General features: G+C 40.1%; 1 protein-coding gene across 1 annotated transcript; it reads left to right on the top strand.

Moving 5' to 3' along the window:
• The first annotated feature begins 517 nt into the window (after window positions 1-517).
• On the top strand, window positions 518-27424 carry nfkb2 (nuclear factor of kappa light polypeptide gene enhancer in B-cells 2 (p49/p100)). The gene is made up of 24 exons (XM_084735305.1): window positions 518-599; window positions 2507-2612; window positions 7892-7931; window positions 10595-10670; window positions 12119-12159; window positions 14644-14742; window positions 15072-15223; window positions 16228-16340; window positions 16512-16670; window positions 17145-17249; window positions 17672-17760; window positions 18705-18843; window positions 19115-19251; window positions 19988-20207; window positions 20325-20466; window positions 20586-20700; window positions 23302-23509; window positions 23598-23767; window positions 23860-23962; window positions 24189-24358; window positions 25399-25480; window positions 25689-25858; window positions 25962-26073; window positions 27015-27424. Exons 2-24 carry the CDS (start codon window positions 2596-2598, stop codon window positions 27083-27085), a joined length of 2730 nt encoding a protein of 909 aa, XP_084591431.1. The 5' UTR covers window positions 518-599; window positions 2507-2595; the 3' UTR covers window positions 27086-27424.
• Window positions 27425-27801: the final 377 nt, after the last annotated feature.

Here is a 27801-nt window from a genome sequence, read left to right as displayed (position 1 = left end):
TGAATTAAGTTTTAAAAGAAATAATAATATAATATCAGATAAGATAAAATTGAACCTTATTGATCCGGAAAGAATTCTTGCGTTCTTAGATTCCTCCAAAGTTACAGTAAATGAAATATGAATTAGAATAAATTAAAATAGAGGAGTAATAAAAATGTATATTGGACCTCATGATGAACGTAAAATTGCACATGATATTAAACATCATATTTAACATGAAAATAAGAGGACAATTAAAAGTTAAAAAGTATTAATAATATAAAAAATATAATGTGGTAATAAAATAAAAGACAGAGAAACACGGTTTATATGTAGTGAGTTTTTATTGTTTTACACAATACAGTAATGAAGATTAAATTCAAATTTTGGGGTATAAATAATTCAACAGTAAGTCATTTTTTTAACAACAACAGAACAACAGACAGAACAAGCAAAAAACAAACTATAGAAATAAAAACAAATAGTTGTTCCCATCCAGATGATTTTATCTTGAAAACCACAAACAGGAAGTTGTGTCAGGTGTGTTGCTGCTGCTGTGACGTTCACCCCAGTCGGGAGTTTTGTGTTTTTCAGGGGAACAGACAGACAGACTGCAGCAGGTAAAACTCACCTTTTAACACTTTATTTTAACAGAAAGTGACAAACTGCTGCTGATCGATAACTCATCGATAACTGTGATCAGCTGCGGATCGATCTGTTCATTTTAGCCTTCAAACCAGCTCAAAGGTTTCATGTCACGCGAAACTGAAATGTGAGTTAAAACGAGTCGCTTTCAGATTAAAAAAACTAAAAAAAAATTAAAGAATTTGATCCTTTAAGAAGAAAATTCAAGTTTTATTTCAGAAGTTTGAGTTTTAAATCAAACTGAAGCTTTAAACTTGATATGAAAGTGTGTTTGTGAGGATTAACAGCTGATTATTGGTGTTTATTCTGAATATGACGAACAGAATCGATAATCGATGTGTTTGTTGGTGTGATGTGATGCAGGAAACCGACAAACTGAATTTACTGAAATAAGTGAAGAAATGTGAGTTTCTGCTGTTCTGTGATCAGATTGTGCAACTGAGAGGAAAATTACTGGAGTTCAGTGTCACACTGCAACTAAAACTTCATTTACTGCTTCGTTTAAAAATGTCCTTTAACCTCGTTTAAATGTTTTAAATGTAAATTAATGAGTTACATATTTATGTTCTTTATTTAATTCAGTTTTTACAGTTAAATCTGTTTATTGTTGTTTTCTCTCATATTTCAGGATTTTTTCTTGAGACTTGTTTTAATTGAATGAATTCAGCTCACCTGCTTCTTCAGACGCACGTCACAGGAGTTTATCTGATTTTTTGATCGTATGATTGAACTTTTAGGATTAACTGACGTCACTGCAGCTGCAAACTTCATGTGAGATGAAGGAAACTCCTGAAAACAGTAAAAACTCCTAAATGAAACACGACTGACGCAGATTAAAAGCTCAAAAAACAGATATTAAATTAAAGGAGCAGTTTTCTGCAATAATTGACCTGATTTTAAAATAATTTTAACATTTAAAAGTTGATTTTTGATGTTGAAAATAGCAGTTTAGATAAAACAAAACTAACTCGATTCAGTTTTTCAATCTAAACTTTTTTCTTTTGCACTGACGTCTCTGTCGTTGACTATCAAGTTTTGATTTGTAAAGATCAATAGATCGATGGTTTTATGCCATAAACCAGATGAAATTGTTAAAAATAAAGTTATTTATTAACAGACTTTGGGTTTGATGGCCGCTGCTCAAATCAAAGGAACAAACAGAACTAATCCTGCACCCAGAAGGCTTTGCAGCATCTAGTTTTTCAAGGCGTTTTACCAGGACGTATAGTACTGTGATGGTGTTTGTGCAGGTGGAGCTGGTTGTCATAGCAACACACACGTACAGACAGACTCAAACTAAACTGAACATTTACTGCCAGTAGAGCTGCAACGTTAATCAATCATTAAATTAATCACCAACTGTTCTGATAATCAATTAATCGTTCTGAAATTGAAAAAAAAATCTCTGATTTTGTGTCCTCATATGTGAAATCCAGAAAATAATTGACAGAATAATCAGTGATGAAAATAATCGTTAGCTGCAGCTCAGGCTGAATGATTGTGAAAAAACATGAAACTTCTGCAGGACGATAATATTTATGTTGAATCTCCTGCGATTTGAAAACTGCAGAAAGACAAATGTAGGTCTTTGTGCTAAGCTAGGCTAACCTCCAGGATGGAAGTGAAACATGTGACGAGAGGAAAAATGTCAGACTGCTCCTTTAACAGAAGCTGGAGTTTGTTGTTTTCTCAGAAATTGAGGATTGTCCCCAAATAATCACTGAGGAGGAGGAAGAGGAGGAGGAGTGGAAATTCCCTCTGATGTATTTAGATATGACTCCATCACACACACACACTCTCACACACACACACACACACACACACACACACACACACACACACACACACGGTGGTGATTAACTCCTGATTTTGGTGTCTGCAGGAAAATCTTGGAAGAACAGATCAGCCTCCTCCTGCAGGGAGCTGAGCCTTCATCATCACCTTCATCGTCGTCAGTGTTTGTGCTGAGTCATGGCTGGAGCTCTCAGGTGCGTTTGATTTCTGTGTTAAAGCAACAAACTGAAACATGTTTGAGTTCTGTGTGGATCTTTGATCTGACTGAAGTGAAACAGATGATGATGATGATGATGATGATGATGATCAACACTCCTGTGTGGGAAACCAGAGGACTGGAGACTCTGTGGCTGCACCTGATAGGGCGTCCACATGTTTTTGTCCATGCAGTGTAATCAGCAGAACTGTCTCTTTGTCTCTGACCTGTCTGATCATGTGACCGTTGGTGTTTTATGAGACTCGGATCTCACAGGAGGTTTTTCTTGTCCAACAAACAAAACTTTTGTTGACGTTCAGTCTTTGTGTCCTGCAGCTCTGATAAACACGTCCAACACGTCTCCTTCATCATCAGACATTCACAACATTCATTTTTTTTCCTTAAAAGTTTGAATCCTGCTTTGTTTACGTCCATGTTTAGCTCGCTGTCTTCTTCTTCTTCACTGCCTCTTCTGGTGCATCGCTGCAGTTCTTTGGAGACAAAATGACCACAAACTGCAGATTTAGTGGAATAACGTGATAAAACCTGCTCTGAAGTGCATCATGTCACCGATGTGCACAAACAAAACTAATTAAAGGTGTAAAAATAATTATTAATCCTGTCACAAGCTTGTCACTTGCTTGAAAAATAGGTTCAAACATGTGAAGCACACGGACGTTTGTGCAGCTAGAATCTGTAACTGTGCAGGATAATAACAGACGTGACATCATCTTCATCATCTTTACACTTCTTTATTGAGTTCATACAACTAATATTTGACGTAATTTGACGTACATTTAATTAAATCCCAGATTTTCTCAGGAGACTCAAGTCTGCAGTTTCCACCAAACCAGACTTCTTAAGAAGAATTCCTGTTTTGTAAAAATCTGTTATGTTGTTTTTAATATTAGTTTGTGACACAAGTTCATGCTTGAGTGATGAATTATTTAACTTTTAAATGCTGCAGCAGTGCACTTATTATTTTGTTACTCTCATTCTTTAAAAGTCTCAGAATGCAGGAAACAAAAGCTCAAATATTCTGGTTGTGAAATGTTTTTGAGCTCTCGATGTTGGCAGGTATGAATAAAAGACATCGTGTTCCAACAGGAAGCTTCTCTGAACACACGTCAACAAACTGTAAAAGAGAAGCAGACGCCGTTTATTCTTTTATTACACACAGACGTTTTTTAAAACGTGTCTGATGAGACTCAGGAGCTCTGGATGATGCTTGTGTCACACAAAATGAATGCATTATGATACTTGTAACAACAAAAAGTAATCTAATTACATGTTACCAAATTCATGTGAACGAGTTCATGTGCTCACGTATGCAGACGACACTCTGCTTTAACGTGACGCCGCCGTCATGTGACATCGGTGGCGTTTTAATGAAGGTAACGGCTGATGTGGTTTGATTCATGGCTGCTGCTGCAGTCAGCTGTTTGTCCTGCAGGTTTAGGACAGTCAACGTTACATCTTCACTTCCTGTTTATTATTTTCATATTAAATCTGTGCAGTTAGGTGAAACCAAGATGTTCAGTTGTCAGCGGTGTTTCTTTCTGCAGGCTGCTGTTAGTTTGCATCTTTCAGTCCTCAGTAAAAACTCAACACTTCATTTTCATTTTTCAACAAAAAAATCATCCAGACAGCAGAAACCACATGTGACGGTCGTGAAGGAAGTGACGAGATCACGGAAAGAACAAAATCCACCTGAACTAAAACTGTTTAACAGGAGAACAAACAAATTAATACATTCAATTATTGATGATTATGTTTCATTACAAGTTATTTGTGTTCCTCTTTTGTGGTTCGGGTCAGGTTGAGTTTCTGTCGTTTCATTTATGTCTTTTTATTTATGAACTTCATTTATACAAAAAAAATCTACAACTTTCCAAAGTATTCAAAAAAAAAAAGAGGAACTCTTAACCACTGCAATAAAGTAATAATCGATAAGATAAATAAAGTTTATTGATGCCACAGAGGGGAAATTCACACGTTACAGCAGCTCAAAAAATACAGGTAGAAAAAACAGGTTAGTAACATCAGAATATTTTAAAATAAAGATAAAAACTGAGAAACATAAAATATAAAGTGCTGAATTAAAAAAATAAAATAAAATAAAAACAAAGAAATAAAACAGTGATGAATGAAACAAGCATTCATTCACATTTTCTTCTGCAGATTTACTTAAAATTTTAGAAACAGTTGGATGGAAACAAGTTTACTTACATGCAAATTCATCATTTTCTGGAATTTGTTCTGAAAACAAAATGATTGTTTTAGATAAATGCATTTACTGAAAGCCTGTAAACACAGAGAGCGACAGCAGGTTTCTAAAGGTGGCTCCGTTGCATCATCGCTCAGGTGTTTTCGGGGCAGTTTGTGGCGTTAAGATGAATAAAAGTGTCATCAGTCAGAGAACAGGTGAACTGAACTCTGAGTCTTTTCAGAGAAACAGAAAAGTGAAATCACCTCCGTGGATTCCTGCAGAGGTCACAGACAGAAATACCCCAAACACAAACTTCCCCCTCGGGGTTTCTCTCCTCTGATGGCCTCTACCTCCATGGTAATGAAGGCGCCCGCTGCTGCCACCTGATTGGCTGCTGATGTCAGGAAGGGGGCGTCCCTCCTCTAGCTGAAGTCTTGAGAACGAGACGGTTCAGATGAGATTTGAGTCAGTGAGGAAACAGACAGGAAGACAGACCGAAGCAGAAAAAGAGTCAGAAAGACGAGGAAAGAAGAAGAGAAGAGAAGCTGGAGGTCTGAACATGAAACTTCAGGTCTGTCTGCTGCATTTATTCACGGATTTGTCCTTTAATCGTCTCTTCTCTGCTTGTTCATGTCTGAGTTTTACTTCAGAAGATCTTTAATTGATGAATTTAAGTGTTTTTCAGTTAGAATTATTGGCTCATGATGGAAAAAAACGATATGTTAACTTCTGCAGATGACACACAGAGTGACATCACAGGTGCAGGGAACCAATCAGTGATTGGCTGCTGCAAAATCTATCTCTGCAGCATTTAAGAAAAACTTATTGATCTTCAGTTTTATCTTTAAAGTTTTCTGTAAAATGATGCTAACATATTCACAGTGACATGCTAACATGCTGATGTTTAGCAGCTATCATGTTTACTAGCTTAGCTTAGTGTGTTAGCATGCTAACATGAACTGATTAGCAGTAGTCGGGGTTTTGACCTGATGAAAAGGCAAAGGATCAATAAAGTTATTAGAAATCATCGTGAGGGAAACATGAAACTCTGAACTTCATTTATCACTCAGAGATGTTGAGACGTTTCAGTCAAAGCTGCTTGTATGTTACAAAAAACTCAATATTCAAAAAACAAAACATAAACCACCTGTCAGTTTTACATTTTGGTTTTTGTTCAGATCAAACAAATCAGTTCTACCTGAGTTAATGAGCTTCAGAGGAGCTGATTGGTTCATTTGATCTTTGCACTTTTCCCTCCTGGTTCCAGTCTTGATGCTAAGCTAAGCTAACTAGCTGCTAGCTGTAGCTTCATATTTTCTGTACGCTGTAAATATGTAAGATATGAAACCCTGTTTACAGCAGCGAGGTGGAAATGAACATCCTGTAAATTATTATTTTCAAAATAATCAGAAACTTATTATATCTTTATTTTGAGATAAAAAAAAAAAGATCATCTATCATTTTTTTTATTTCAGTTGTTTTTGATAATTATTTGTCCAGGAGGTAAAATCTGGAGTTTAATCACTGATAACAGACTTGATAGACTTTAAAATATTTTAAAAACCTGATCAGCTGACCTGCATCTGTTGTCATGTGACGATGATGCACCTGAACACACCTGTTAAATGACGGCTTCTGATTGGTTCCTTTATGTTTATGTCATGTTTTCATGTTGGTTCATATTTAATGCGTTTTATTAAAAAATGTTCTGATTGTTATTGATGACAGATATGTTGTTTTACTGCTCAGGTTTAATATGAGCTCATTATTCTAAAGTAGTTTCCTTTATTTTGAGGTAATAAGTTGATGATACGGTTCAATAATTAATCCATGATATGATATTTATCACAAAATTAAACAACAGCATTTCTTTATTTGTATAAATTAATTTTCCTTCTTACAAACAAAGAAAACTGACAACTTGAAAAAATATTCTTTATTAAATAATAAATCTGATGTGTGCAGCATTTTTTATTGATGTAAATTATTATTATTTTTATTTAACTGTCATTAATAAGATCAATAACAGCAGCAGCTGTGACTTAAACATGTGTTTATAGAATAACATGAAAAATGATCAAATCAAATAATAATCCATGTAGAATCATCAGTCTGCCATCCAGACTGTTTTATTGCAATATTTAGATATTTGAAATATTCAGTCATTATTATTATACAACTATTATTAATAATAATAAACTTTATTTAAACAGAACAGTTACAAAGTGAGAGTTAAAAACAATATCAAAGAACAGAAGTTATGTGACATGAAGAAGATGAGATGATTCAAAAGACGATAAAAGAGGAAGTGTGTTTGAATAAAACGTTTTAATAAACGATCGAGCTGCAGTCAAAGTGAACTGATGAAACTCAGAGACGCAGTTTGACTCTCAGGACGTTTATTTTCACCTCAGTGTCAGAAATGAAATGAAATATTACAGTTTTTAGCAAAAATCACAAATAGTCGCAAAACTTGTCCTTTACAAACTGCTGCTGCAGCTGCAGGTCTTTAAAAACAGTTTCCTGGTTCCTTCGCAGAACCCTTTTTCTCCTCACAGCGTTCTCTGTTATCAGCAGCAGCAGCAGCATGGTGACATCAGCTGTAAGCCCCGCCCATTCCTCAGAGCTGGTCTGGAATTCTGGGGGTTTTCCTTCGCTCGGCCACTTCCAGGAAGTGATCGAGAACAGAGCGAGGGGAGGGGAGGGAGGGGGTAAAACGACAGAGACACACACACAGAGAGAGAGAGAGAGAGAGAGAGAGAGAGAGAGAGAGAGAGAGAGAGAGAGAGAGAGAGAGAGGGTTACAGACAAACACCAGAGAAGAAGAGAAAGAGAGAGAGGTGTTGTATTTGAGTGTCTCTCGTCCGTCCTGTGAAAGTGAAACTGTTTGTTTGTTTCCTTGTTCATCGTGTTTCAGTGGGACTTTTACAGACGAGGGGATTTAAAAAAGTGACTCAGGTCAGATCACACACACGCACACACTCCTCCTCTCTCTGTGTGTGTGTGTGTGTTAATTCTTTAAAGCCTCTAACTCTGTGTGTGTGTGTGTGTGTGTTTTTGCTCTGCAGGATGACTGAAGCTCAGTTCATCAACGTCTACGAAAACGATGTGAGTCTCTTCAAACCTTCACTCTTTACTAACCTGATCATCAATGACTTTAATCAGCTGATTGATTAGTTTAATCAGTGTAGTGTTTGCTGTGTACGGGCTGCAGGGAGGGTCAAAAAGATTTACTGTGACTGAGAAATGATTTCGACAAAACAAGATGGATGAAAAGGATGTTAGATAATCAGAAGTTTCATTGAGAATCACACGCAAATTGTGTCTCATCCGAGGCTGCAGCTGACAATCACTTTCTCTGTCAATTAATCGATCAGTTGTTTGGTCGATAAAATGTCAGAAAATATTGATCAGAGTCCTCAAATGTCTTGTTTTGTCCACAACTGAACGACATTCAGTTTCCTGTCAGAGACGAGGAAAGAAACCAGAAAATATTCACATTTAAGAAACTGAACTCTTTGGTGATTAATTGAATAATAATCGATTATTGTTGTAACTGGTTTGTGAGATCGATGTAATGATGCAGCTGTGATGTCATTAATAAAATGTAAATATTATAAAAGGTGACGAGGACGTAGACGTGGGTCGTACTGGGTCACAACAATGAATCAATTAATTAACTATTGGCAACTATATTGATTATTGATTAGATCATTTTTTTAAATTTAAAAAAGTCCATATTCTCTGATTTCAGCTTCTTAAATATAAATAAATAAAAATTTCTGTTTTCTGATGATCTTTGAGTTTTGGACATAAAAAGACGTTTGAGGACTTTTTATTGACCAAACAACTAATCAATTAATAATCAAGTAACTGAGAAAATAACTGCCAGATGAATCAATAATGAAAATAATCTTTTAATGTTTGAAATTCACCTGAATTTGAAGATATTCTTTGAAAAATGCTACATTTTTTTAATGAAAACCAGAACTCTTTTAATATTTATTGATATATTTGTTTGTTTGCTCTGAACTCTGAACTTATCAATCAATTTTATTCAGGAACATTTTAGTTTTCTGAAAAAGTTTTTCTACAGAAATCATTTCAGACTTTTAAAAGCTGAGAGATTTTTCTCTTACAGACATGTTTCTGTATTTTCTCTGTTTTTAGTTTTGTTTGTTGTTTTAAGGCTGCAGTGATTGATTGATTGAATTAATGATTAATCTGCTGATTATTTTCTAAATGAATCGATTAATCGTCATAAAGAAACTTAAACTGGAAAATGTTTGACATTTTTGACTGAAATCATTAATCAATTATCAAAGTAGTTGCTGGTTTTCTTGTGATCGACTAATTGATCGATCAGCTGATCGTTGCAGGTTTTATTTGTGTTTTGTTTCACAGACTGACAGGGACTTTCCATGTGACATCTTGTCAATCAAATATAAAAAGTTTGTGGTTTACGTTCGTCTTTGTGATCTTGAATCAATAATTCTGCAGGAGAAATTACAATCTGTGAAAATGTAGAAAAAATATTTTAGTCCAGAATGTGTCAATAAAATTTGTGCACAGTTTAAACTGAAACTAAAACTGAACGTCTCGGATTCAAAATCTCAGAAAACAAATGAAATTTATTTTCAGTCATCAGATGAAGTCTGTGTTGGTTTTTTACTCAAAATTATACAAATAGCAACAGCAGAAATTCCCAGAATTCTGCAGAAGTGTCTGTTTTAATGATGACCAGAAGTGATTTGCATGTGTTACTTCACTGTCACTCAGTCAGTGTGGGGACTTTGAGTTTCCTGCTTTGAATGTGAAGCGACTCTCTTCATCGTTCACAAACGGACTGACAAGTATTTATTTTATTTTATTTTATTAAAGCAAGTTAGAGACGGGAGACGTGGACAAGATGGCAGCTGATAAAACCAGACTGAGCAAATAAATAAAAAGATATGAACACATAAATATAATATTAATTTAAAGTGATGTTGAAGCTTCTTTCATTACTTTAAACTGGAATTAATATAATTATTATAACACAAATGTAAATCATCATAATCATGATGAAAATGATCTTTGTTACTTTGAAATAATGAAGTCATTATTAGAAGAAAAGGATCGTGTTATTTTCTGTTCTCAGATGAGAACGTTCTCGTAGGAAGGTGTTCTAATTAAAGATCAAAGTTCTCGTGTGACTGATTTGACGAAAGGAGCTGCAGCTCTTCTTTTTATTTTCACTTCCACTTTGGTCACTTCGTCCTTTAATCAAACATTAAACGCGTTGAGGAACGTTCTCAAAGTTTACGTGAGACGTTCCTGAACACGTTTAATCAAACATTAAACGCGTTGAGGAACGTTCTCAAAGTTTACGTGAGACGTTCCTCAACACGTTTAATCAAACATTAAACGTGTTGAGGAACGTTCTCAAAGTTTACGTGAGACGTTCCTGAAGCAGCAGCTCATGTTTGGGGTTTTTTTTACTGAAGAAATGATTCAAATAATCAACTGACTGATCAATCAGCCAATCATATTGATACCTGTGTCATTTTCTACTGACGACTGTGTGGAGCCCCGAAATCTCAAATGACGACGTTGAAGATCGATATTGATCGACTGATAGATAAGATGAAGTTTATTGATCCCGCAGCAGAGAAACAAACCGAACAGATATTTATCTTTTATTGATAAACACAAAGATAAAATGTAAAAACATGAATAAATGGATGAAAACGTTTGTTTGAAAACTGACAGACGTTCTGTTTGTTCTTCAGCTGCAGATGAATTTGATGCAGTACGACTACATTCCTCCAGTGGACATAAAGACAGAACCCTACATACCTGAGACAGGTAAGCACACACGTTCTTTAATGAAGGGTTCAAACTACTGTCTGGATCATTCAAACACGTTCTTACAAGAACTCTGCTACCGGAACCCTTTTAGAACCCTTTTGACCTTTTACTTCACATTGACGCAGTCTTTGAAGAACTCACTGTTGGTGTGTGGAACCTAAAATTACACTCAGGCTTACGTAGAACCTGATGCACCTAAAAATACACTGTGAGACATCGTAGAACCTCCAGTGAGAACGTAAAGATGTGGAACCTTTTTAAGTATTTGGTTTAAATATCTATCTAGACTTTTTAAAGTCCAGTACCGCTCTCACCTGGAACCTGGAACATAACTATTATTTCCAGAACCTCCTAGTTCTTGCAAGTGTTCTTTCAAGTGCACTTTGAAGAACCTCCTGTTTGCACCTAGAAATAAAAAGGGTTCCACGTTTTCGGGACTCCTGGGTAAAACCAGACACCAACAGTTCCTAGAAACACATCAGCAAAACAATCTTGCAACTTTGTGCAGGTAACAGTGAAATGAGCTCGTCAGGGGAAACGTTCTCAGATGGAACACTGGTGTGAACTTTGTGTGACACCTGATTATTATCTGCAACTTGTCCTTTGCTGGAAACAAACGCTGGAACATTTAAGAACCTTCTAGACTCTGAAAGTCTTGATCTACAGTTTCTGGACTCTGCAAGTCCTTATGAACCCTTTTCTTAGTCCACAAGAGGTTCTCACTTACTAGAACCTCTTTCAGATCTCTCAAAACCTTTGTCCGGTCCTCAGGTCTTTCTAGAACCGTATCTTGATGGATGGATTGTAGTTTTCGGGGCGTTTTTAGGAGATTTTTACATCCTGATAACAGAGATATTACAGATGCACTTAGGGTTCTTCTGATACTGATCCTGTAAAATTCCTCTGATATTCACTAAAATGCAGGTTGGGAATTTGTGATGGGATGTAATTTATTAGGCTTGAGGCAGGAACCTGCTGCTTCCCAGCATCCTTCTCTGGTCGTCTTTGATTCTCCGACAGTTGAGGCCGCCGCAGATTTTTTGAGTTCTCTTTCTTTGGTGATCACGAACTGGATTGGACTGAACTTTTGAGGTTGTGGGGGAAACAAACGGATTCTTTACAGAGTGGATTGAACTCTGAGACTTTCTTCTTTAGTCGTTCGTGTTGGATGCAAGTTTGGGGGGGGGGTGGGGGGGCTACAAGCGCAGACCTCGTTTGTCCTCAAACTGTAACTGAACTGTACCTGAGAACATAGATCTAAACTCTCCAGAACTTACTAACGGGGAAAACACCCCATTCTGCAGTTTTATGAGGTGTAAAAAGTTTTGTAGCTGGTGAAATAATGAAAGTGGTTGGTGAAATCCTGAAAGCATGACTTGCTGTGACCGCTGAACGTCACTAACAGTTTCTGTGTGTCATCAACGGAACTGTTCTTTGTGTTTCAGCTCACGGTCCGTACATCCAGATCATCGAGGAGCCCAAACAGGTGAGACCAACGCCTCACTTCCTGTGTCCGGCTGTACAAACTGGCCTGAAAGCAACCAATAAACCCTTTTTGAGCTGTTGCCATGGTTACGTCACGTGTCAGCTGTAGACAAAACAGAGATGAAATGTCATCCTGCTTGAAATAGTAACGATTCAAAACTGAACTTTTATTAACGATAAGTCGCTCGGTGCTCGTCTCTTCGTTTAAACTCAGAAACAAACGACAAAAATCAGCCCCGTCGTCTGTGGACAGATGGTCTGTTCATTAAGTGGGCGTGTCCACTTCACTCAGTCTGCTCTCATTGGTTAACATGAAGTTTTTAAAGCAACCATCAGGAACCTGCAGAGATTTTCTTCGGTCACGTTACTGATACGTCAACACAGCAACAGAAAACTGTCCATGTAAAAACACTGTGACAAATATTTTACACAAATATAAAATCACAGATTATCATGTGCGTCTCAACATATGATGGTTATTTTGGTTGGACAAACTCGAAAGTTTAAGTTACTCTAAAAGAACGTCGAAAAGTACAAGAACACCAAAAAACTACTTGCAATTACAGTAATTTCAGTATTTGTAATTAGTTACTTCCACCCCTGCATTTACATTAAAGTGTGTGTCAGACAGTTGGACGGTGGTGTTTTCTGTCGCCACGTCGATCCTCTCATTACTGTAACAGCCACTTCCTGTAATCCAGGGTTTTCCCAACAGTCATATAACAACAACACGGGACAGAACAGGCAGCAGCAGGAAGTCAGGGAGTTTCTGCACATAAAGGTCACATGACTACAGACACACACACACACACACACACACACACACACACACACACTGACTGTGTATGCAAATCAGTCAGTTCTGCTGTGAGGAGAAAAGAAGAAGAACCAGGTTTACGCAACCAGAGGAAGAACAAACACCAACAGACTCTGAGGTTAAACTCAGACGAAACAGAACAAGAAGGATCATTTATAAAAGAACAGCAGTCAGTGTTCCACTTCAGAGAACCCACACAAAAAAAACACATCAAACTCTGAAAGTAACTGAGTACATTTACTCAAGTAGTGTACTCTAGTAAATAACAAGTCCCTCAAAACAGTTGATCTAAAGATGAAAGTTCAGTCATTAACTCCTCGCCTTCATGATGACCGAAGGTCAGGTTCAGTTTTTTAGTTTACAAACAGTGGAGGTGAATGGAGACCAGTTTTATGTTTCCACCGTGTTTTTATCCTTAATCTTTAGCTTGGAAACGTTCACGTGCACACGGTCTGAACTCTGTGTGTGTGTGTGTGTGTGTGTGTGTGTGTGCGTGTGTGTGTGTGTGCGTGTGTGGTGTGACGATGTGCAAACAGCATGTTGGGACTTTGATCACACCAGACGAGCAGAATGGAGGCATTTTGTTTTTTTATTCTGTTGGGTTTTTTTTACCTTTGAAAACTGGTCACCATTCACTTCCACTGTTTGTGAGATTCTGTGTTCTGTGGACTAAAAAACTAAAGCTGACCTTCAGTCATCATGAGGAGGAGGAGATGATGACTGAGCTCCCATTTTTGGGTGAATTATCCCTTTAAGTACATTGTTTTCAGGTGTATTCAGGTGTATTTAGGTGTTTCCAGGTGTTTCCAGGTGATTCCAGGTGATTCCAGGTGTTTCCAGGTGTGTTGCTGATCAGATCAGCTCAGGTTGGACTTTACATCAGATCACTGTGTTCTGAAAAGAAAAAAACAGGAAGTCAGGAGAGTCCCATCGAGTCCAGAAAAAAGTTTTTTAATCCTGTTTCACATGATAATAACTAAGTAACTAAGTACTTTTACTTTTTATTAGGGATGTAATGAAACTGGTATAATAATTCAACAAAAAGTCCAGGATATGATTTCTGTTTTGATATAAAATAACAAAGAAAATAAGTTAAAGTGATTCTGCTTTTCTTCTTTAATGAAATCAAATAAAAGTAGCAGTAATGAGCTGAACATGTACAAAAACTCAAAATAATCAAATAAAATAATCAACCATGTAGGTATCCTCACTGTTCAACACAATATTGATTTAAAAACAGTAATAATAAGATAAGATAATAAAACCTATTGCAAATAAAACACTGATCATCAGGATGTATCCTCACATTCCAACAGAATAAAATAGTTTGGAAACATAAAGATGTTTTAGTTTCCTGTCTGAAGACTGATGAGATATTCACATCTGACATATTAAACTGTATAAATATGAAGAAAGATGCAGAGAATCTGAGGAAATTGTGCAGAAAAATCATGTTTTGTTTGTTTGATGACACACATCTTTTTATTTGCCTCTGAAGGAAGCTGGCAGTAATTCCAAAATAAAAGCATCACATTTCTGCAGAATCTGATGATTTGATTTTTGATTAAAAACAGAAATTTGATTCAGGTCGAAGAGTCGACACAAAGACGTTATTAACAACCAAGTGTGTGTGTGTGTGTGTGTGTGTGTGTGTGTGTGTGTCCTCAGAGGGGCTTTCGTTTCCGTTATGAGTGTGAGGGTCCGTCCCACGGTGGGCTCCCAGGGGCCTCCAGTGAGAAGAACAGGAGAACCTACCCGACCGTGAAGGTTAGTAACATCATCAACACTCTGACAACCTCTGCTGCCGTCGAAACAGCTACAGACACACTGTCTGTGGCTTTTAAAGGGATAGTTCACCCTAAAAAACACACTCATGTGCTCATGTTGTGTTCAGGTCATATTGGAGTTTCTGGAATTAACAGTTCACAACTTGAGAGATGCAGCTGGGAACCTTTTCCCCAGTTTGTTTTAAGTATTTAACATTTTCCATCAGATTTTTTCTTGTAATGGAGTATTTTTACTGTGTTTGTACTTTTACTGCAGTAAAGTATCTGAATACTTCCTCCCTGTTTCCTGTCTTCTTCTTCTCCCGTCAGATTAATAACTATGTGGGTCACGCCCGGGTGGAGGTCCAGCTGGTGACGCACTCTGACCCTCCTCGTGTTCACGCTCACAGTCTGGTGGGACGTCACTGCACCGAGAGCGGAACCTGCACGCTGGACGTCGGCCCCAACGACCTCACCGCCTCGTCAGTATCCAATCGCATCGCTGCGTCTTCAGACTGAAATATTAAACCCAAAAGTAAAAGTTTAAAACAAACAGTGAGGAGGAGATTTTATTCCTGATGAGGAGAGAAAAACTCCAAAGAGGAAGTTTTAAAGTCCAGAATTTACAGCTGTTTAATCTTTCATTTAGAGCAAAAGAAAAGAAAAATATAGAAAGAAAAGAAAATGAATTCATGACGATGAAGGAATAAAAAGGTTATTATTTTAAAAAATCAGTCCCAAGAAATATTACAGTCATTCAAACCACAGAGGGGATTTTATAAAAAAAAAAATTCAACTTTATAAAATATCAGAAGGTCAAACTGTTCAGAATAACTGAAAAATGTTCAAAATAGACAAATATGATAAACATTATTATACAATCAACCAGGGCCCCGTTTCTCAGAGCCTGAAACGGGACCCAGACAGTTTCCTCTCAGTGTAATGTAGAAAATAAACAATATATATAAACTAAATATACATCTTTAAGTTTTATAAAATATTTTTTCATGTTTGAAAAAGTAATTTGATTATTTAATTATTAATCAAGTCAGGTAATAAAAATCTTTAAAAACAGATGTGTATAGTTCTATATGAAACAAACAAATTATAATCTGGTTTCTGTTATTGGTGTGTTTAAATAAAAAAAAAAACTTTAATAATACATGAACACAACACAGCAGAGCTGATATCAACAACAATGAGAACATAAACATGAAAGTTTAAAGGAACATGTTGTGTGGAGTTTGGAGCCCCCTGTGGACACAAGCGGTAATGTTTACACTGTAATAATCTCCTGATTTAAGTGTTTAGTGTCTGTTCAAATGTAAACAAATCATCTGATTTCAGACTTTAAGAACAAACATGATGCTCTCGTTAACTTGTGGAGGTCATAACCGTGTTATAAACTCTCTGTAGGAGCTTAAAATCTAGTAGTTTTTATTTTGTAAAGTGTTCTGACGTGGACCTGTGATGTCACTTCCTGTAGATTCAGTAACCTGGGGATCCTCCATGTGACTAAGAAAGGTGTGGTGGAGGTTCTGAGCAGGAGGCTGAGGGAGGAGAGGAAGAGACAGAAAGGAGCTCACTGTCACCTGACAGGTAACTTCAACACCTCCACTATTTCCTGTTTACATTAAATTTTCATTTAGTGTCTCAAACTGCAAATGTTTTTTATTTAAAAACAGACTTTTTATTTTGTTCTAACGTGTGTGTGTGTGTGTGTGTGTGTGTGCGTGTGTATGTGTGTGTGTGTGTGTGTGTGTGGTTCAGAGTCGGAGGAGAACTCCATCCTGAAGGAGGCCAAGGAGCTCGGGAAGGTGATGGACCTGAACATCGTCAGGTTAAAGTTCACCGCCTACCTGCAGGACAGTAACGGCGCGTTCACCAGAGCGCTCAAACCCGTCGTGTCCAACCCCATCTATGACAGCAGTGAGTCCACACACACAAACCAAATGTCAAAGTTAACAGCTGAGAGACGTCAGTTTAGTTTTTTGTCGAGGTCAGCTGTAAACCTCAGTTTGACGCGTCTGTCAGTCTCCACCCTTTTCTGTGCTGACAGCTGAGCTCAGATCAGTTTAATCTGAAGGTTTCTTATAAACTGACTGCTGCTGTAATTTGACAACTGAAACAATAAAATATGATATTATTATGATTATTATGATATTATTTTGTTTCAGTTTTTTTGAACTGATAAATAAAAACTGTATTAATTAGAAGAAAATGTAAGATTTGTATCAAAGCTTTTGACTCAGTGACCTGTGGACATGACAGACCTGCAGTCTGTGTGTGTCGATGCAGCTGCAGACAGATGTTAGTTAGCTCAGTTAGCTGCAGGCTAACGAATCAGATCACATGAAAGAAGCCACAGTGACGATAAAAGACTCATCTGTGTTTTTGCTGCAGAATCTCCAAACGCCTCCAACCTGAAAATCTCTCGGATGGATAAGACGTGCGGCTCGGTGCTCGGAGGAGACGAGATCTTCCTGCTCTGTGACAAAGTCCAGAAAGGTGAGAAGTTGTTTCTGCTCGACTTTTATCTCTTTTGATGATTCAGTTCTGAAATGTTTTCAATAGTTTCTACAAATAATCGACGGTGGACAATAATTTCCTTTTTCATTCCAGAGGTTTAAATCTGTGGCAGCAGCCAATAACGAGGGCTGTCAATCACCCACCTGATCAATAAAGTTTTATCTGGATGTGTAATAATACATCATCATGTGTTTGTCGATGATATTCAGTTTCATTCATCTGAATCTGCAAAGTAACTAAAGAAAAGTAGTGACAGAAGCAGAAAATCACTCTCAGATGTGTAATTAAGTACAGTACTTGAGTAAATGTACTCAGTTACTCTTCACAGCTGGATGTTATTAATTATTAAAAAGTGTTTTGTGTTTATTTTTCCCATCATGCCTCTGTGCTGCACCTCACAGATGACATAGAGATCCGTTTCTATGAGGAAGACGACGAGGGAGGCTGGGAGGCGTTCGGTGACTTTTCACCGACCGACGTTCACAAACAGGTACGGACTGTGTGTGTGTGTGAGAATGAGTCACGCACACACACTCTGTGTGTGTCAGTTACATCGAGGAAGTGATGAATGTTTTGAAACCACAACAAACAGAATAAAAGACGTGTTTTGTCTTCACTCGGTGGGGATTTCCTTCAAACTGTCACACAAATATTTATTCACACAGAAAACACTGCAGCAGATATTTAGTTTTTATGTCTTAAATGATTCAGAAATATTGAAAAAGCAGCAGAGACATTTAAGATTTTCAGATCAGATCAGATAAACTTTATTGATCCCACACAGAGGAAATTCACACAGATAATATGACACGTACAAATTAAAGATCAACACACCTGAGCGTTTATTTTTATTTTCTTTTTTCAGTGTTACAAAAACATGATTTTTGTCATTTCACATGTTATCATATATTATTATAATATTATAATAACAGAATTGTTCATTTGTTTCTGTGCGTTTACATGTTTGTTAATGATCCTTTAGAGCTGATTTCTGTTTTAAGATGCTGACCTCTGGACTGGAGCCAAACTTTTCTCCAGTTTAAAGAAAAATAAAATATTAAACTACGATTCTGGAGCTGCAGAGACGAGTTAAAGCTCAGATTAAATTTAACTTCTGCAGAGGGAGTCTTTAATTATTTTCAACATTTAAAAAAGTAATAAGTCAATAAGTAAAAAACAAAACAAGAATAATCAATAAAATTGACAGAAAACTCACAACAACAAACAAATATTTCATGTCTGAAAAGGAGCTGGAAGACGTGAATAATTTCAACTCTTAATGTTCTTTTTTCTAATTTTTCATCATTAATCAGTTGTTAATATTTCAGCTTCTCCGGCAAACAAAGACGACAAACAGCCTTATTCATGTAAACTGTGATGTAATCCCAGGTTAAAGTTGATCCTGATTGGCTGTCGTGTCTTCTGTCTCCTCAGTACGCCATCGTGTTCAAGACGCCGCCCTATCACAGCACAGAGATCGAGCGTCCCGTCACCGTCTTCCTGCAGCTGAAGAGGAAGAAGGCGGGCGACAGCAGCGACCCCAAACAGTTCACCTACATCCCGCAGGTCCAAGGTCAGAAACACGGCTGCATTTTTAAACTCTGATTTCATTCTGATCCATGTTGTTGTTGAAGGAGCTGTGAATCCCCGGGACTCTGACAGGAACAGCTTTGGTTTTTTGGGGGTTGAAGGTCACAGTTTTGGGGTTCCCCTCCGTGGAAACAGTTTCAGTCGTCACCTACTCACCATCACGAAAAACAAAAAAAGAAGGAAAACAAGATGTTCTCAGTTTCTTCTGTCTTCCCACATTTATAAATTTCCTCTCGTCTCCGTCTGTGTTTCAGACAAAGAGGAGGTGCTGAGGAAGAAGCAGAAGCCGCTGCCGCACTATGAACCCTGGAGAGGAGGAGGAGGAGGAGGAGGAGGAAGAGGAGGAGGAGCCGGGGGATTTGGAGGAGCAGGAGGAGGAGGAGGAGGAGGAGGTAGACATTTTAACTTTCTTTTTTTGCACGTCTGTTCATACAGTTTAAACTCACAGTTTAAAAGAAGGACGGGATGAATGAATATTAATTATTAGTATTATTATATTATTTGTAGAATTAGATTCCAGCTGCAGAGGATTGAGTCCGACTCTTTGGATCCAAACATTTCTAATAACTCCAGACTTATAAAGTCCAAAAGTCAAACTTTATTGGACAAAGACAGACGTAATCATCTTCATAATGAACAACAGGCAGCTAACAGCACTAATCACATTTATGTTAATTAAACAGATGGATTGTATCAGAAAAAATACATTTTTAATCCAATTAATCACTTTATTCAAACTGAGGATTTTGTTGGAGGATTTGTTTTTATTTTTCATAAAATATGACAAAGCTTCACTTGAAAACATTGAATGTACATTAATCATTTTTAACCAGTAAATTAGTTTGCAAACAAATCATTTAAAGAGAAGGAGGCTGATTCACTCTGGAGTTTCTCAAAGAAAACAAAGGAGAGGTTTTTTTTTTTCTTCTGTTTTTTTTTTTTTTTAGAATCATTTTCCAGGTGAGAATGAATCTTTATCCGTCTGGGATGATGCTGAAGTCAGACTTTGTTTATTTGCATGTTTTGATTCTTTGATTATTAGATATTACATGAAGAATTCAAAATAATTGGTCCCTCAGACTGGACAAACTGGGACTTCACTGTGGACTCTGTCTCCTTCTGTAGGATTCCAGTTCAACCAGCAGATGAACGGAGGAGGAGGACCAGGAGGACTTTTCTACACAGGAAACTTCACAGGCTTCGGTGGAGGGGCTCAGATGTCAGGCTCCACCCCTCAGACAGGCGTTACCCAGCAGCAACAGACAGAAGGACAGACAGGGGGACAAACAGCAGGACAGTCTGGAGGACAGACTGGCTCACCACTACAACAGCAGCTGTTTCAGATCGGTGAGAAGCTGTGTGAAGGAAAATGAAGTGAAACGTTGTCTGTTTGCAGACGATGTGACTCTTTGTGTCAAAGTCAAATTTCCCTTAAAAGTCCGTCGCTCTGGTTTTTGTTTCCAGCCACCGCCCTCCACAGCCGAGCCTCTCAGAGCGCCAGACAGACCGCTGCAGCCCTGCTGCAGTACTGCAGTACTGGGGACGCCCGGGTCCTCCTGGCAATCCAGAGACACCTGTGTGGCATCCAGGACGGCAACGGAGACACGTAAGGCTTTTAACCTCATCTTTCTGTCCTACAAGCTGCCTGAGACAACAAAACCAGAAGGGTCCATATCAATAAGACATTATTGAATTTGACTCATCCTAAGTTTTATTTTCCCACAGTCCTTTGCACCTGGCCATCATCCATCAGCAGACAGGTGTGATCCAGCAACTGATCCACACTCTGCTCAGCAGCCAGCAGCAAAACATCCTCAACACAGCCAACCACCTCCGACAGGTAGATAACTCCTCAATAACTCACCTGAACACAGCCAACCACCTCCGACAGGTAGATAAATCCTCGTTAACTCACGTCAACACAGCCAACCACCTCCGACAGGTAGATAACTCCTCAATAACTCACCTGAACACAGCCAACCACCTCCGACAGGTAGATAACTCCTCGTTAACTCACGTCAACACAGCCAACCACCTCCGACAGGTAGATAAATCCTCGTTAACTCGCCTGAACACAGCCAACCACCTCCGACAGGTAGATAACTCCTCGTTAACTCACCTGAACACAGCCAACCACCTCCGACAGGTAGATAAATCCTCGTTAACTTACGTCAACACAGCCAACCACCTCCGACAGGTAGATAACTCCTCGATAACTCACCTGAACACAGCCAACCACCTCCGACAGGTAGATAAATCCTCGTTAACTCACGTCAACACAGCCAACCACCTCCGACAGGTAGATAAATCCTCGTTAACTCACGTCAACACAGCCAACCACCTCCGACAGGTAGATAAATCCTCGATAACTCACCTGAACACAGCCAACCACCTCCGACAGGTAGATAAATCCTCGTTAACTCACGTCAACACAGCCAACCACCTCCGACAGGTAGATAACTCCTCGATAACTCACCTGAACACAGCCAACCACCTCCGACAGGTAGATAAATCCTCGTTAACTCACGTCAACACAGCCAACCACCTCCGACAGGTAGATAAATCCTCGTTAACTCGCCTGAACACAGCCAACCACCTCCGACAGGTAGATAAATCCTCGTTAACTCGCCTGAACACAGCCAACCACCTCCGACAGGTAGATAAATCCTCGTTAACTCGCCTGAACACAGCCAACCACCTCCGACAGGTAGATAAATCCTCGTTAACTCACGTCAACACAGCCAACCACCTCCGACAGGTAGATAAATCCTCGTTAACTCACGTCAACACAGCCAACCACCTCCGACAGGTAGATAAATCCTCGTTAACTCACGTCAACACAGCCAACCACCTCCGACAGGTAGATAACTCCTCGATAACTCACCTGAACACAGCCAACCACCTCCGACAGGTAGATAAATCCTCGTTAACTCACGTCAACACAGCCAACCACCTCCGACAGGTAGATAAATCCTCGTTAACTCGCCTGAACACAGCCAACCACCTCCGACAGGTAGATAAATCCTCGTTAACTCGCCTGAACACAGCCAACCACCTCCGACAGGTAGATAAATCCTCGTTAACTCGCCTGAACACAGCCAACCACCTCCGACAGGTAGATAAATCCTCGTTAACTCGCCTGAACACAGCCAACCACCTCCGACAGGTAGATAACTCCTCGTTAACTCACGTCAACACAGCCAACCACCTCCGACAGGTAGATAACTCCTCGATAACTCACCTGAACACAGCCAACCACCTCAGACAGGTAGATAACTCCTCGATAACTCACCTGAACACAGCCAACCACCTCCGACAGGTAGATAAATCCTCGTTAACTCACGTCAACACAGCCAACCACCTCCGACAGGTAGATAAATCCTCGTTAACTCACGTCAACACAGCCAACCACCTCCGACAGGTAGATAACTCCTCGATAACTCACCTGAACACAGCCAACCACCTCAGACAGGTAGATAACTCCTCGATAACTCACCTGAACACAGCCAACCACCTCCGACAGGTAGATAAATCCTCGTTAACTCACGTCAACACAGCCAACCACCTCCGACAGGTAGATAACTCCTCGATAACTCACCTGAACACAGCCAACCACCTCCGACAGGTAGATAAATCCTCGTTAACTCACGTCAACACAGCCAACCACCTCCGACAGGTAGATAAATCCTCGTTAACTCGCCTGAACACAGCCAACCACCTCCGACAGGTAGATAACTCCTCGATAACTCACCTGAACACAGCCAACCACCTCAGACAGGTAGATAACTCCTCGATAACTCACCTGAACACAGCCAACCACCTCCGACAGGTAGATAAATCCTCGTTAACTCACGTCAACACAGCCAACCACCTCCGACAGGTAGATAAATCCTCGTTAACTCGCCTGAACACAGCCAACCACCTCCGACAGGTAGATAACTCCTCGTTAACTCACCTGAACACAGCCAACCACCTCCGACAGGTAGATAAATCCTCGTTAACTCGCCTGAACACAGCCAACCACCTCCGACAGGTAGATAAATCCTCGTTAACTCACGTCAACACAGCCAACCACCTCCGACAGGTAGATAACTCCTCGTTAACTCGCCTGAACACAGCCAACCACCTCCGACAGGTAGATAAATCCTCGTTAACTCGCCTGAACACAGCCAACCACCTCCGACAGGTAGATAAATCCTCGTTAACTCACGTCAACACAGCCAACCACCTCCGACAGGTAGATAAATCCTCGTTAACTCACGTCAACACAGCCAACCACCTCCGACAGGTAGATAAATCCTCGTTAACTCACCTGAACACAGCCAACCACCTCCGACAGGTAGATAACTCCTCGATAACTCACCTGAACACAGATAACTACTAAAGCCCTCAGTCTCAGGTAACAGCTGTCCACTGACTCCTCCTCTTCCTGTCTCTGTAGACTCCGCTCCACCTGGCAGTGATCACCCGGCAGGTGAAGGTGGTGGAGGTGTTGCTGAGGGCGGGTGCCGACCCCAGCCTGCTGGACAAAGATGGTCGCAGTCCCATCCACCTGGCCGCACTGGCCGGCGACAGTACCACCCTCCGCCCCCTGCTGGCTCACCTGGGGGAACACCACGCCCACCTGGTGAACACCACTGACTTCCACGGTGAGAGCCGACACAGTTTGATACAAAGACGCTAATAACTGATCACCTCTGAACAAACTAAAGCATCACCTGTGTTCCTCTGTGTCAGGTCTTCATCCTCTCCACCTGGCGGTGAGGAGGGACGGCGAGCGCTGCCTCCGTCTGCTGGTGGAGGGTGGAGCCAAAATCAACGCACCTGAGCAGAAGAGTGGAAACACCGCCCTCCACCTGGCTGTTAGAGAAAACCTGTTCAAGGTGGCCTGCATGCTCATCACTGAGGTAACACACACACACACACAGGTCACCTGTACACCTGCTCATCAGTGACATCACAGTGACATCACAGCCATCGTCTGCATTTGTGTCTCCAGTTGAAGGCAGACGTTAACGCGACCACGTTTGGAGGAAACACTCCGCTCCACTTGGCGGCCAGTCTGGGTTCTCCGACGCTCTGCTCGATGCTCGTCGCTGCAGGTCAGTCAACAAAACACAGAACACAGAATCTGTTCCTGCAGAACATATTCACAGTTCATTAATCCTGTTCACCTGTTCACACGTTTGGACTAGTGATCAATCCGGCAGTAATTTTTCCAATAATCAATAAGTTGTTTGGTCCATAAAATATCAGAAAATGTTGACGTGTGATAAATAAATAAAATCCTGATCAGATCTGAGGGACTAACTGGAGTCTGTTCTTCAGGTGCTGATAAGAACCTGGAGAACGACGAGCCGCTGTTCCTCAGCTCCTCCTCAGACGAAGAGCAGGACGAAGACGAGCCAATCAGAGAAGAGGCCGCCTCGCCGCCAGTCAACCCCCGCAAGAGAGCCGCAGGAGGACACACCCCCCTGGACCTCGCCAAGTGTCAAAAGGTAAACAGGTTATTCTTTCAAAATAAAAGTCAAAGATGTAATCACAGTGTCGAATCAGTGAAAACACAAAAAACAGCCAATGAGAAACAAATTAGTGACTGACAGCTGATGCAGATGATTAGTGATCAATCAGAAAACTGATAACCAACATGTGGAACCAATTTGCAGTAAAAATGGAAATCAGAATGTAGAATAATACAAACTCCAACACAAAAGCCTCCTCGTCTCCTCTCCCTCCTCACCTCCTCATGTCCTGGTCTCCTGGTCTCCTCTCCCTCCTCACCTCCTCATGTCCTGGTCTCCTTGTCTCCTCTCCCTCCTCACCTCCTCATGTCCTGGTCTCCTGGTCTCCTCTCCCTCCTCACCTCCTCACCTCCTCATGTCCTGGTCTCTTCGTCTTCTCTCCCTCCTCACCTCCTCATGTCCTGGTCTCCTGGTCTCCTCTCCCTCCTCACCTCCTCACCTCCTCATGTCCTGGTCTCCTCATCTCCTCTCCCTCCTCACCTCCTCATGTCCTGGTCTCCTCGTCTTCTCTCCCTCCTCACCTCCTCATGTCCTGGTCTCCTCATCTCCTCTCCCTCCTCACCTCCTCATGTCCTGGTCTCCTGGTCTCCTCTCCCTCCTCACCTCCTCATGTCCTGGTCTCCTGGTCTCCTCTCCCTCCTCACCTCCTCACCTCCTCATGTACTGGTCTCTTCATCTTCTCTCCCTCCTCACCTCCTCATGTCCTGGTCTCCTGGTCTCCTCTCCCTCCTCACCTCCTCACCTCCTCATGTCCTGGTCTCCTCATCTCCTCTCCCTCCTCACCTCCTCATGTCCTGGTCTCCTCGTCTTCTCTCCCTCCTCACCTCCTCATGTCCTGGTCTCTTCATCTCCTCTCCCTCCTCACCTCCTCATGTCCTGGTCTCCTGGTCTCCTCTCCCTCCTCACCTCCTCATGTCCTGGTCTCTTCGTCTTCTCTCCCTCCTCACCTCCTCATGTCCTGGTCTCCTGGTCTCCTCACCTCCTCATGTCCTGGTCTCCTCGTCTCCTCCCCTTAGGTGAGGAACCTGTTGAACTCCAGACAGAGTCCGAAGTCGAGTCGTCACTGCAGTAAGAAGATGAAGCCGAGCAGCACTGAAGGTTTGTAACCGGAGACTCTGTCCATGTCCATCGCCTGCAGGTCAGAGGTCAGCAGTTGGACACTTCTGCTGCTGCAGGACGCTGATATTCACCGAAACTTTATTTAAACTTCCTCTGACATGAATTTTGGAGTCTACAGTTCAAATACAAAGCAGTAAAATAAAATTCTCTGTGGCTTTGTGGAACTTTGTGTGTGTTGGTGTTGCAGAGGTGGAGGCTTCAGGGCTGGACGAGGACACGCTGTCCCGCCTGGTGGAGGTGTTGAGCGTCGGAGACGTCCCCTGGAGGAAACTGGCGGAGAAGCTCGGGATGATGACGCTGACCCACCTGTACCTGGACAGTCCGACGCCGTGCCAACACCTGCTGCAGCACTACAAGGTAACTCACCTGCTTCATTGTCTCGCTGTTGGAGAGCAAAAGTCAATGAAAAGACGTCTCTGATGTCTCTGACATGTGTGATGTCCTGCGTCTGTCTGTCCAGCTGGGTGGAGGTCCGGTCCAGGGTCTGGTTGAAGCTCTTCAGTCTCTCGGTTTGACAGAAGGAGTCCGACTGCTGAGAAACACCGAGCTACGAGACGACAAACACAGCACAGGTAACACACACACACACACACACACACACACACACACACACACACACACACACACACTTTTAAACTGTCCTCATACATGTATGGGGTTTTATTGTTTTCATATTCAGTCTGACTAAAGCTTCCAGGAACCCAAAATAAAAGACAAATACCTCATGAGGTGCATCTCTGTACTAGAAATTAATTTCTGTCAGTTCTATTACTATGTTTTGTTACCATAAATAAAGTTATATCAATATCATTAAAGTTTTATCACATTAAATAAAGGTATGTTACTGTAAATAAAGTTACCATAAATGAAGTAGTGTTACTACAAATTCAGTTTTGTCACCATAAATAAAGTTATGTGACCATAAATAACATTTTTTCATCCTAAGTAAAGTCATGTGACCAGAAAGGAAGTTTTGTCACATTAAAGTTTTACTACAACAAATAAAGTTGTCACTATAAAAAAAGAGTTGTGTTATTATTAAGTTTTGTTACAACAATGTTTTGTTATGTTAAATTAAGTTTTGTGATGGAAAATAAAATTTTGTTACTATAAACAAAATTTTTGTCAACATAAATAAAGTTTCAATACTATGCATAAAGTTACATTACACTAAATAAAGTTTTGTCATCATAAAGTTTTGTTACGATAAACAACGTTTTGTTATCTTAAATTAAGTTTTGGCACCATAAATAAAGTTACGTTACTCTAAATTAAGTTATCATAAATGAAGTTACTATAAATAAGATTGTTACGATAAACAACGCAGTGTTATCATAAATAAAGTTTTAATACTGTACATAAAGTTATGTTACTCTAAATAAAGTTTTGTTCTTGTTAAGTTTTGTGACAATAAATAAAAGCTGCTCAGATGATTTACAGATGAACTACGTTTAAAAAGTTTGATTCAAAGTGCAGCCAGACTCACCTTCTTCGTATTGTTCTGTCCAATCAGACGCCACGGTCGACAGTGGGTTTGGCAGCCAGCCAATGGAAGAAGAGGAACCGCCTGTGGCCAATCAGTGACAAGCAGGAGACGCAGTCCTATGTGATCAGCTTCAGGACCGTCGGGTCTCCAGCAGGAACCAGAACTCTGTAGAACTGGACTGACGGGACGGTCAAGTCTCTGCTGGACGAGTCGGACTCGATGTTTGTTGACCTGCAGAGGAGACGAGTGCTGCGTTCCAGACCAACCAACAGACTGTAAATTCACAACAGGAAGTCGTCAAACGTTTCATCACAGACGTCGTTAGAAAAATGAGTTTTAGCAAAAACTTTTATAAAAATTCAAATAAAAAGCAACAAACACGTTGATATGAACGAGGTTTGATCATCAATATAAAACTGATTTGTTCCTTTTTTTCATAAATTTATGTTTTCAGTTTTACACTTTGTAACATTTTTAATTAATTTATGTTTTTCTTCAAACTTTAATGAAATAGAGGTGATTTCAGTTTATTTCTGTGGACGTCTGTGTTTACGAAGTGTGTGTGTGTGTGTGTGTGTGTGTGTGTGTGAGTGTGTGAGTGTGTTACCTTATTGACTCGACGTCCAATAAGAGTCGACCTGCTTTTACATCTTGTCAGAAAGTAGAATTTCCAATTTTCTGTCTGATCTGGAACGCAGCACGTCTCAGCTGTTGTCGTTGTAAGCAGTGACATCATCAGGTTTACCTGGACTCACCTGTTATCAGTTTCTGTTTATCATTTATTTTTTCAGTCAATAAAACTTACAGAAGCTCA

This window comes from Lutjanus erythropterus, chromosome 14 (genome assembly GCF_056507025.1).
Source record: "Lutjanus erythropterus isolate fLutEry1 chromosome 14, fLutEry1.hap2, whole genome shotgun sequence".
In the NCBI taxonomy this organism is placed as follows: Eukaryota; Metazoa; Chordata; class Actinopteri; order Lutjaniformes; family Lutjanidae; genus Lutjanus; species Lutjanus erythropterus.
The sequence above is the reverse complement of the archived record's forward strand: the minus strand, read 5'-3'. Positions and strand labels throughout refer to the sequence as shown.